Source organism: Podarcis raffonei, chromosome 15 (assembly GCF_027172205.1).
Source record: "Podarcis raffonei isolate rPodRaf1 chromosome 15, rPodRaf1.pri, whole genome shotgun sequence".
NCBI classification, from domain to species: Eukaryota; Metazoa; Chordata; class Lepidosauria; order Squamata; family Lacertidae; genus Podarcis; species Podarcis raffonei.
Genome location: NC_070616.1, coordinates 3,473,628 through 3,485,245, shown reverse-complemented (window position 1 = coordinate 3,485,245; position 11,618 = coordinate 3,473,628). Strand labels below are relative to the sequence as shown.

Genomic DNA, 11,618 nt, shown 5'->3' with positions numbered 1-11,618 from the left:
ATGTATCAGCCTATCTAGCACAGAGCAAGTCCACTTCTTTCTTTTTAAAAAACCTCAGACATATTTTTTTGTGTGAAGAGTCCTTCAAGAACAGCAGCAAGAATATTGACAGCGCTTTTCGGTTTCGCTGCCTAAAACGCCCTTGTTTACAGCGGGAGGCTGCGGGCGCAGACTGTCGCTCAGGTCCTCCTCTTGACTTTTTAGTGTGTTTAATGATTAAAAAGAAATGGCAAAATTCCTTACAGAAGTGTGCTTTAGCAACCAGCCCCCTTAACCCGGTGAGAACAGCTTGTATAACACGACTTGTTCCGTCAATGGTGTCGGTGAACCCTGGACTCAGAAAAACGCGACCTGGAAGAAAGAGAGAGAATTGAACGCCATTAGCTCTTTGAATCTACGGTGTGTTTTCCTTCATTCGTGCGTGGTTTTTTAAAGGGAAAAAAATAGAAATTTGAAACTATGCGTGGAAGAATGTCCAATGCTGAGGCACGCCGTTGACTCATCTGCTCTTAGAATCTGATTAGTAGCAGCTCTGTGGGGGCTGTCTTGCCAGCAAATGGTCTTTTTGCGAGCGATCGCGATGGACACATGTCAAATATAGCAAGCGGCCACCGCAAATGGAGCAAGCATTGCAGGGTGCCTTCCAACACTCCCATTCTAAACTCATCAGCAGATCATTACAAGCCACACGCAAAAACAGAAGCATCTCATTGGCCCCAGAAGAGATAACTTGAACTTCTTGTTATCCACAAAAACGATGAGATATCTTGCGTCCAACGCGCTGCTAGATCAGGGATGGGGAGACTGAGGAAGACCTCTCTGCCAATAAGAGCCGTTTGACAGTGGAACAGACTCCCACAAGAGATGGCGGACTCTCCTTCCTTCGCTGGAGGTCTTTAAGCAAAGATTGGATAGCCATCTATCATGTATTTATAGCTGAGATTCCTGCATTGCGGGACTAGATGCCGACTCCACAAGTCTATGATTCTGTGTGCTGGACTCCCAACGCCCCCAGCCAGTAGCCTGGCCACAGGTTACGTGAGAAGAGCCACTGGCCCATCCAGCCCAGTTCTCCCTGGGGCCAACCAGATGTCCGTCACAGGGAACCTTGCAAGCAGGATCTGGGCACAAGAGCGCCATCCCCTTCTACGGTTCCCAACGACTGTGGAGGCAGAGTTGAGCCGCTGATAGCACTTGAAGCCTCTTTTAAAGCCAACACCACTCTTGTGGGAGGGAGTTCCACAGCTCAACAATGACTGCATGAAGAAACAATTCCTTCCATCTGTCCTGATTCTTCCAACCTCTGAAGATGCCCACGAGTTCTCGTGTTACGAGGAGGGAAAAACTTCTCTCTGTCCAATTTCTCTGTGCCACGCATAATTCTATAGAAGTCTATCCTAGACTGCTGACTGGGGGCGGCCGCCAAGAACACATAACACCGGTCTTGAAAGACCTACATTGGCTCCCAGTACGTTTCCGAGCACAATTCAAAGTGTTGGTGCTGACCTTGAAAGCCCTAAACGGCCTCAGTCCAGTATATCTGAAGGAACGACTCCACTTCCATCGTTCTACCCGGACACTGAGGTCCAGTGCCGAGGGCCTTCTGGCAGTTCCCTCGCTGTGAGAAGCAAAGCTACAGGGAACCAGGCAGAGGGCCTTCTTGGTAGTGGCACCCGCCCTGTGAAACACCCTCCCACCAGATGTCAAAGAGAAAAACAACTAGACTTTTAGAAGACAGCTGAAGGCAGCCCTGTTTAAGGAAGCTTTTAATATTTGATGCATTACTGTATTTTAATACAGTGGTACCTCGGGTTAAGTACTTAATTTGTTCTGGAGGTCCGTTCTTAACCTGAAACTGTTCTTAACCTGAAGCACCACTTTAGCTAATGGGGCCTCCTGCTGCTGCCGTGTTGCCAGAGCCCGATTTCTGTTCTTATCCTGAAGCAAAGTTCTTAACCTGAAGCACTATTTCTGGGTTAGCGGAGTCTGTAACCTGAAGTGTATGTAACCTGAAGCGTATGTAACCTGAGGTACCACTGTATTTGGTTGGAAGCCGCCCAGAGTGGCTGGGGAAGCCCAGCAAGATGGGTGGGGTATAAATAACAAATTATTATTATTATTATTATTATATATTGTCCTGTCACCTCTGACTTGCCTTTTCTCCGAACCGAAAAGCCCCAAAGGCTGCCACTTTTTCCTAGCAGAGGAGTAATTTTATCCCCTTGATCATTTTGCTGGAATGATGGGTTTTGTACACCCACTGTGCCTGCAAGACCGCCGGGGTTCCTCACCCCTGAACTAAACTCTCCCCCGATGCTGCTCAGTTACAGAAAGCCACAACCGAGCGCATGCCATTTTTAAATCATGCGGCCCCCGCATCTGTGCAAGCCACATGCAGGGGCCACACGGGAGACGGGCGCGGAATAGCAAGAAAGGAGACTCCTACCTCCCCTGAACGGCGCCGGCTTTGAATATGGGTTTCATCACTTCCTACTGAGGTTCCACATTCTCTGTGTGGCCACTGCAGCCAGCAAGGTCTTAATCCCTAGCCCAACCCGGCCGTTCTGGGGAGAACCAGAAGAAAATGAGAAATGGATTGGGTAAGGGGGCACCCCTGCTTTTGTCAGACTTAAAATGCCATGGGCTCGTGGGCCGAGTTCTTGTAGGGAAGGAACGCACCCATACAGGGGAGTGCCAGGCCTTGGGGAACCTGTATAGAGGCTGCAGCTGTTGTTGGACTTCAACTCCCAGCAGGCTGCAGGGCCACCGGCCAGTGGAATTATGGGAGTTGGAGTTCAGCAACGTCTGGAGAGCCAAAAGGTTGCCTCTGGGCGATGATGTCAGAGAAGAAAATGAGGTTGAAGGCAGAAATGGGGGCTGGAAGAGCAGAATTTGGAGAATCAGATGGGGCCTCCCAGTGCCGATCTATTTTCATTTTTTATTTCTGTGTGTCTATAACCTGCTCTTCACTGAATATTTCCAATCCCAAGGCGGTGAGCAATGAAATGAAGTAATGATAATAGAAATGTACGGAAGTAAATGACAACGGTGTAACAAAAAATGACAGAATCTGTAAAGATAACGAAGAAATGAACTGCACCGTCCTAAGGCAAGCACAGCAAAAGTGTAGAGAGGACAATAATTAACATTTTCCCCAATTTAACCAAATTCCTAGGTCAAGAGAACAGGGCAAACAACCACCCAATCAGCCACACGGGTCTTAGAAACCGTTCCCACTCCATCTCTTTCTGGGGGCAGCCCACTCACTCATTCCTGCCCCCCCCCACAATTATTCAGATAAATTATATATTCAATTTCACTTACATATTTAAACCACTGAACTACAGTTGCCTCTGAGCGGTTCACAAAGACGTGTGTGTGAGCACTCATTCTGTCTTAAGAAAAGTATGCCACCTTTCACACAAGCTGCCGGGCGATTTACAACAGGAGTCAAATAAGACTGAACCCCCCCCCCCCGTAAAGGAACAGCCCTTAAAACACTGCACCAACCACAGCTGGCCCCGCCTGCCTTCTTACAACCAATCAGAACTACTGGCTCTAGCTCCGCCTACCGTTTTGCTCTGGCTCCTCCTCCCGTCCGGTCTCCCTGCTTTCCATGCTACTGGGCACCAGTCGCCACTCTCTCCAACAACAGGTGACTGCCCAGGCTGCGCCTGAAGTCCCACATCGGGGGGAAAGCCCACCCCCTCTTGCATGTTGAGATTTCTGCACTGCAGGAGGGGGTGGACTGGATGACCCTAGGGGCCCTTTCCAGGTCTGCAGTGGGCCCTGTTGGCCAACTGCCTTGACTGTTCTGATGTTCCTTCTAAAGTTCAGCCAAAATCGACCCTCCTTTTACCCAACCTCATTAGTTCTGCCCTCCAGGGCAGCCGGGAACCGGGCCTTCGCCCTTTTCCGTGACCCGACAGCCCTTCCGACACCCTACCTCCTTTCAGCAGAGTCCCAGCAAGGACGGACAACTTAGCTCCCAGTTAAGCCCCGCTGGGAAGGCCACACGAAAAATCCACGATCTGCACAGGAGCGTCAGGCCTAAGGAGCACAGCGACTCATCTCTGCCAGGCCTTGCCCCATGAAGCTGTTGCGGAGACTGAAAATCCCTGCCACCTCACAGCTGCCTAACTCTCCCCCTCTCCTTTCCCTACGCAATCTGAGAGTACGCCTGCGCTGACGTTAATTTCTCTGCCCTTTTCATGCCTCTCCTGGTTCTGGGAGGCAAGCGGGGAGAGCAGCTTGTTGCTTCAGGAAGGGGAGACCCCTGTGCCCCTCCAAACTCATCTTGGCCTCTCGGCCTCCCTCCTCTCCTGCTCCAGCTTCGGCCTCTGATTCTGGACTGCTCTCTGTTACAGCCTCTTCCTGCTCACTAAGCCACGTTAGCTCTTCAGCTTCCAACTTCTCTTCCCGGTCTTCTCCCTCATCGTCCCCCCACTCCTCGGGCTCAGAGTCTCTGCTGGTGCCTCCAACCATTCCTCTGCTGTCTCCCAGCTCCATCTGGTACGCAGGCTAAGACCCTCCCTGCCCGCAAACTGTCTGACCAGAGTGGTACATGCTCTAGTTATCTCCCGCTTGGCCTACTGCAATGCGCTCTACGTGGGGCTACCTTTGAAGGTGACCCAGAAACTGCAACTAATCCAGAATGCAGCAGCTAGACTGGGGACTGGGGGCGGCGGCTGAGACCACATAACACTGGTCCTGAAAAGACCTGCATTGGCTCCCAGTACGTTTCCAAGCACAATTCAAAGTGTTGGTGCTGACCTTGAAAGGCCTAAATGGCCTCGGTCCTGTATACCTGAAGGAGCGTCTCCACTCCGTTCAACCTGGACACTGAGGTCCAGTGCTGAGGGCCTTCTGGTGGTTCCCTCCCTGCGAGATGTGGTTACAGGGAACCAGGCAGAGGGCCTTCTCGGTGGTGGCGCCTGCCCTGTGGAACGCCTTCCCACCAGATGTCAAGGAAATAAACAACTACCTGACTTTTAGAAGACATCTGAAAGCAACCCTGTACAGTGGTATCTCGGGTTAAGAACTTAATTCATTCCAGAGGTCCGTTCTTAACCTGAAACTGTTCTTAACCTGAGGTATCACTTTAGCTAACGGGGCCTCCTGCTGCCGCCGCGTGATTTCTGTTCTCATCCTGAAGCAAAGTTAACCCGAGGTACTATTTCTGGGTTAGCGGAGTCTGTAACCTGAAGCGTCTGTAACCCGAGGTACCACTGTATAGGGAAGTTTTTAATGTTTGATGTTTTATCATGATTTTAATATTCTGTTGGGAGCTGCCCAGAGTGGCTGGGGAAACCCAGTCAGATGGGCAGGGTATAAATAATAAATTATTATTATTAAAACACACTGTTAAAAACTTTAAAACACAGAATTAAGGTGAGGGTCCTGAGAATGTACATCTCTGCTGTCAGAAGCCATCATTTGTACCATGCAGGACAAGGACCACCTTCTCCCAAGGCACCCCCTCGGGTCAATGTTAACACCCAGAAGGGTCCACGTAAGGAAGGAAGCAGTCTTTTGGGTATTTGGGTCTTCTAATGCTTTAAGAACTGGCAAACAACGTCGCTGTTTTAAATTGAATTACTTGAGATCTGAAGGGAACTCCAGCAAGGAGACTGGCTGCTGCAGCAGCCCTGCATAGAGTGAACTGCAATAATCCAACCTGCAAATTGGCAGAGCTTGGGAGTACAGTGGCCAGGCCATCTACTGTTGACCCCCAAGCTGCAATCTTGCTCCTACCAGGGAAGTGCAATCCTGCTCAGGGCAGGTTGCTTCCCTACCTCCCAGATTTTGAGTTGAGGCAGGGCCGGAAGAGGGCCTTCTCGGTGGTGGCGCCTGCCCTGTGGAACACCCTCCCACCAGATGTCAAGGAAATAAACAACTACCTGACTTTTAGAAGACATCTGAAAGCAACCCTGTACAGTGGTATCTCGGGTTAAGAACTTAATTCATTCCAGAGGTCCGTTCTTAACCTGAAACTGTTCTTAACCTGAAGCACCACTTTAGCTAATGGGGCCTCCCGCTGCCGCCGCGTGATTTCTGTTCTCACCCTGAAGCAAAGTTCTTAACCCGAGGTACTATTTCTGGGTTAGCGGAGTCTGTAACCTGAAGCGTCTGTAACCCGAGGTACCACTGTATAGGGAAGTTTTTAATGTTTGATGTTTTATCATGATTTTAATATTCTGTTGGGAGCCGCCCAGAGTGGCTGGGGAAACCCAGCCAGATGGGCGGGGTATAAATGATAAATTATTATTATTATTATTAGTGCAGCCAGTATATGCCAACAGCTCACCTTGACCACGACGGCCACCAGGATGCCCAAGACTGCCAGGAGGGCGAGCCCAATCTTGCGTTTGTTGAACTTCTTCAGGACAAAGAACTTGGCCCAATCTACCTTCTTGCGGCTGCTGGGCGGGTAGCGGAGGTTGTTGACAGCTTCCATCTTGAGGGCTCGGACGAGGCAGGAGCGTTTGTGGGAGAAGGTCTCAAAGCTGTACCGGCCATGGTAGGCCCCCATCCCGCTGTTACCTGGAAAGGGGGGGGGGACAATGGCAAGCAAGGTCTAAGCATGGAGGAAAGAGTTGGTCCACTTCCTTTGACCTTGCAGGAACAAAACAAAAACCCATCAAGTGGGAGAGGGAAGCTGGATAAATCAATCTGCCAACCCCCCCCCCCAATTCACTAGCCCTCAAAGCAATTAGCCTACAGATCTGTCAAAAAAAATAAAGTAACTAGTCCTCAACCAATGATGTATAGCGATGCCGAAAAAAGTCGCAAGTCCTCAAGCAATAAACACATACTTCTGTCAAAAAAGTCACCAGTCCTCAAGCTGCCAAAAAAAGAAAACCACAAACCATCAAATAATATATAGCTCTGGAAGAAAAGAATCCAACTAAGTCAGACTGAGAGTTAAAGTATATTCCTTCATTTCAATGAGCCTACTCTGAGTAAGACATAGCCAGATACAACCCATTATTATTTAGTAATAATTAAGGTTATGATAAACTGTTATTAAATAAAACCGGTATAAATAATGTTATGATAAATTAGCAAAAATAAAAAGAACATCTGGTTATATTAAGCTAAGTGTATAATCAATTATAAACAAACACAATTTATATAGCACTGCGTGTTCAAAGTTTAAAACAAACAAACAAACAAATTTCTTTCCAGTAGCACCTTAAAGACCAACTAAGTTAGTTCTTGGTATGAGCTTTCGTGTGCATGCACACTTCTTCAGATACACTAGAAGTGTGCATGCACACGAAAGCTCATACCAAGAACTAACTTAGTTGGTCTTTAAGGTGCTACTGGAAAGAAATTTGTTTGTTTGTTTGTTTTGAGTATGGCAGACCAACACGGCTACCTTTCTGTAACTGTTCAAAGTTTGTTAATGTGTTCATTTGTTTATTCGTTGAAACGGATTTCAGAGCAGTGCGCAATGTGGGTACAATGCTGTAAAATCCTGATGTTGGCCAACGGGAGGAAGGACTGCGGATAAAAATCACAAAGCATACCAAGGGAGATCACGAGAATCTAAAACGCCAGGGCAAACCAGGATCAAGTGAGTGCCAGGCTTTAGGGAGGGCCTAGAACCCACGTACCTACGGGACCACCTCTCCTGGAATGCCCCGCAAAGGACCTTAAGGTCCACAAATAACAACACTTTGGAGGTTCCAACCTCAAGGAGGTTAGGTTGGTCTCAACCAGGGCCTTTTCAGTACTGGCCCCGATCTGGTGGAACGCTCTGTCACAAGAGACTAGGGCCCGCGGGACTTGACATCTTTCAACAGGGCCTGCAAGACAGAGCTGTTCCGCCTGGCCTTTGGTTTGGACTCAGTCTGACCCTTATGTTTCCCTCCCCTTATGGTCTTGATTTATCAGCTACTTTAAAATGAGGCTGCATTTTAAATTGCATTTTAACCTGTATTTTAAATTGGGTTTTTCTCCCCGCCCCCTCTTTCCCCCCTATTATGTTTTTACTGTGATTTTATTGGTGATAGCTGCCCTGAGCCCGGCTCTGGCTGGGTATAAATAAAATAAATTTATTTATTATTATTATTATTATTATTATTATTATTATTATTCACAACAGCCTTGTAAAGCAGGCTGCCATAAGTAACCTCTGAAGAGAGAGGGGAGGGAGGGCTGAGGCAGAGCAGCTTGCCCCAAGGCATGAGGCAAAACTCCTCCTGAATAGGAAAGGGTGCCAAGGAAGCCCCCATCCAATCCCATGTCCTCCCCTGCCATCTTGGCACACACACACACCCCCCGTGTCCCTGAGGGGCGACTGACTCACCAACACCTCCAAACGGGAAGCAAGGGAGAGTGAAGTGCATCAGAACATCGTTGGCTGTCACCCCTCCGCTGAAAGTCTCTGCAATCATCCTTTTGATTATCTGGGAGGGAGGGGAAAAAGAAGGGGGGGAGGATAAGAGAGGGAAATGAGACCGCAAGCTTATAACCAGCTCAAGCAAAAGATCCATCGACTCGCTCTTGGGCTGATTAACTGGCGGGACGGAATAAATGACACCTCAGTATTTGGGGGAGGCAGGCTTGGTTCTGCTGTGGGTCGATGACCGAGACCCTGAAACAGAATTGGGGCCAAGTTCCTGGTGGGCAGAGGCCTAGTGAAGGTAAAGGGACCCCTGACCATTAGGTCCAGTCGTGGCCGACTCTGGGGTTGTGGCGCTCATCTCGCTCTATAGGCCGAGGGAGCCGGCATACAGCTTCCGGGTCATGTGGCCAGCAGGACTAAGCCGCTTCTGGCGAACCAGAGCAGCGCACAGAAACGCCGTTTACCTTCCCGCCGGAGTGGTACCTATTTATCTACTTGCACTTGGACGTGCTTTCGAACTGCTAGGTTGGCAGGAGCAGGGACCGAGCAATGGGAGCTCACCCCGGATTCGAACCGCTGACTTTCTGATCGGCAAGCCCTAGGCTCTGTGGTTTAACCCACAGCGCCACCCGGTCACACAGCTCCAGACCGGGATGCCCTGATCAATGGATCACTGCACTCTGCAGGAGACAGCCTTTCACAGCCTAGGACCCTTGTACCTACGGGACCGCCTCTCCTGGTATGTCCCACGGAGGACCTTACGGTCTTCAAACAAAAACATCTTGAAGGTCCCAGGCCACAGAGAGGTTAGGCTGGCGTCAAGCAGAGCCAGGGCTTTTTCAGCTGTGGCTCCGATCTGGTGGAACACTCTGTCACAAGAGACTAGGGCCCTGCGGGACTTGACATCTTTCCGCAGAGCCTGCAAGACAGAGCTGTTCCACCAGGCCTTTGGCCAGGGCGCAGCCTGACCCCCTCCTTTGGCAGTCCTCACAGAACTCTAGCCCAATGGTTGCCATTAATTTGATTTAAATTGATTTTAGTATGTTGTATTATTTTACTGTTGTTAGCCGCTCTGAGCCCGGCTTCAGCTGGGGAGGGTGGGATATAAATAAAATTTTATTATTTATTATTATGATGATCTTATCTGGAAGTCCATTCCATACAACGTTAGAATTTGGCCTATGGCGTGGCGGCTCCTGCCTTCTAAAACTCCCTCCCGTTAAAAATCAGAAAGCAGCCTTTTCTATCACCTTCTGGGTCCCCGTTGAAGACTTTTCATCTCCCAACAGAATCTTCTAATTGACATCTTTATATGGCGCCTGCACTAGTTTTGAAGTTTTTTTTGTGTGTACGCATGCAGTTGCTCAAACTGTTGTTATATATGTAATTTGTTTTGTTTTTACTGTTCATATAAATGCTTCTACTGCATTGCGAAAACCGCGTCCAGAGGTGTCCCAGGAGGCGATTCATGAACAAAATAAAGTGTAAGAAATTGTGGATTTGATGCGGTCCGTGAATTGCTTCCCATAAACCGTCTCAATGCAACGTCACCACAAAAACAATTTAAAACGATCCCATACAGATACAGTCATACCTCGGGTTACAGACGCTTCAGGTTGCGCGTTTTCGGGTTATGGACACGCCAAAACCCAGAAGTACCGAACGGGTTTCAGCGCTCGTGCAGAAGTACTAAATCACACTTTGCACATGCGCAGAAGCACCGAATTGTGACCTGCGCATGCGCAGAGCTGTGGGTTGCGAAAGCTGCAGGTTGCGAACGTGCCTCCTGCAAGGATCACGTTCGCAACCTGAGCGTCCACTGTACACAAACAATTCCGTATGTGAAGTTTCAAGTCCAATGCAGAGACAGACTAAAATAAAGGAGAAATAGTCATATTCTTTTTTCTTTTTCCTTTCTCCTCCTGTGATGAGGCTGCATTTTAATATTTTAATGTTTCAATATTTTAATGTATTTTAATCTTGTTTTTAAGTTGTATTCATTCAACTTGTTTTTATTATTGCTTGTTAGCCGCCCTGAGCCCTGCCTTGGCTGGGGAGGGCAGGGTATAAATAAAAATTATAATTATTATTATTATTAATAATAATAACAGTGGCTTTAAAAATGACAAATTCATGCTCTCAGTGGCTACCAGGAACAACGGCTACTTTCTCCACTGTTGGGGGCAATCTGACTCCAAGCACTAGGACTGAAACCCAAACGGTTTGCAACCGGGACTGAGGCCGGAACGAATCGACGCAGCCCGGAAGTGGTTTGTGTCCCGAGAGGCTCCGTGACCCGAGTGCGAAACCTGACCTCTGAACTCTTACCTTGTTGTCGGCGAAGACGTAGAGGGCCAGGGGCTTCTCCCGCTGGTTGATGAACTGGATGGCGTCGTCCAGGCCCTTGACGGTGACGATGGGCAGGATGGGGCCGAAGATCTCCTCCTGCATGACCTTGGATTCCCGGCTGACGTCCGTGAGAATGGTTGGTGCTGAGAGAAAAGAGGTGAATCCAGGGTGGGAGGGGAAAGGGCAGGGTAACCTGCTCATACGTGGAGGTCGGAGGAAAGAGACAGTGTGGTGTAGTGGTTGGAGTGTTGGAGCTAGACCTGGGAGGCCAGGATTCGAATCCCCACTCGGCTAGGAAGTTTACCTGGTGACCTTGGGCCAGTCGTTGCTTCTGAGCCTAACCTTCCTCGCAGGTTTGTTGTGGGGGGTAATGAAGTGATGCAATCCACGCTACCACCTGCCTTGCCTGGAGGAAGAACTGCGAGGGCAGAGGCTCCATCAGGCAAGGCCTCTTTCCCCCTGCCTTGCCCCAACCTCCAGTCTCTGCTTCTCATTTCGTATTGTATTTTGCTGTGCACTGTGGCTTGCTGCTGTTTTATTGACTGGCGTTTAGAAATCACAATATAACTGTTAAGAGTAGATTTCTGATTCACCTTGAAATGCTGATATTTAATATTATTCTATGTTATTTTAATGAATGTTGAATGTTATTTTATTTGCATATTGTATATTGTATTATGCATATTTTCTTATTTATATGATGAGCCCGGCTTTGGCCAGGGAGGGCAGGATATAAATAAATTTTTTTATTATTATTAAGGGGAGAACTATGTAGACCCCCTTGAACTCCTCAAGAGTAAAAATGTGGGATATAAATGCGTTTATATATATAAGAAATAACTAAAATATCAAATGCAATGTTAGTCCTGCTCAGAGTAGACTCGAATCAGAGAGTAGACTCGTATATAAACCTCTT

The 11,618-nt window shown here is 48.4% G+C and overlaps 1 protein-coding gene across 4 annotated transcripts in view; it reads right to left on the bottom strand.

The window, feature by feature from the left end:
• Window positions 1–41: 41 nt before the first annotated feature.
• LOC128403188 (aldehyde dehydrogenase family 3 member A2-like) overlaps window positions 42–11,618 on the bottom strand; it is a 34,047-nt gene continuing 22,470 nt past the window's right edge. For 2 of the 4 annotated variants that reach the window (XM_053367859.1, XM_053367857.1), the window contains exons 8-12: window positions 10,668–10,845; window positions 8,315–8,403; window positions 6,308–6,543; window positions 2,447–2,564; window positions 42–351 (exon numbers count right to left, since the gene is read on the bottom strand). In XM_053367859.1, coding sequence (XP_053223834.1) covers window positions 2,484–2,564; window positions 6,308–6,543; window positions 8,315–8,403; window positions 10,668–10,845 — 584 coding nt within the window. In that variant the 3' untranslated portion in view covers window positions 42–351; window positions 2,447–2,483. Of the gene's footprint in view, window positions 352–2,446; window positions 2,565–6,307; window positions 6,544–8,314; window positions 8,415–10,667; window positions 10,846–11,618 lie in introns of all 4 variants that reach the window. The other 2 variants (XM_053367858.1, XM_053367860.1) reach the window with 2 other exon arrangements.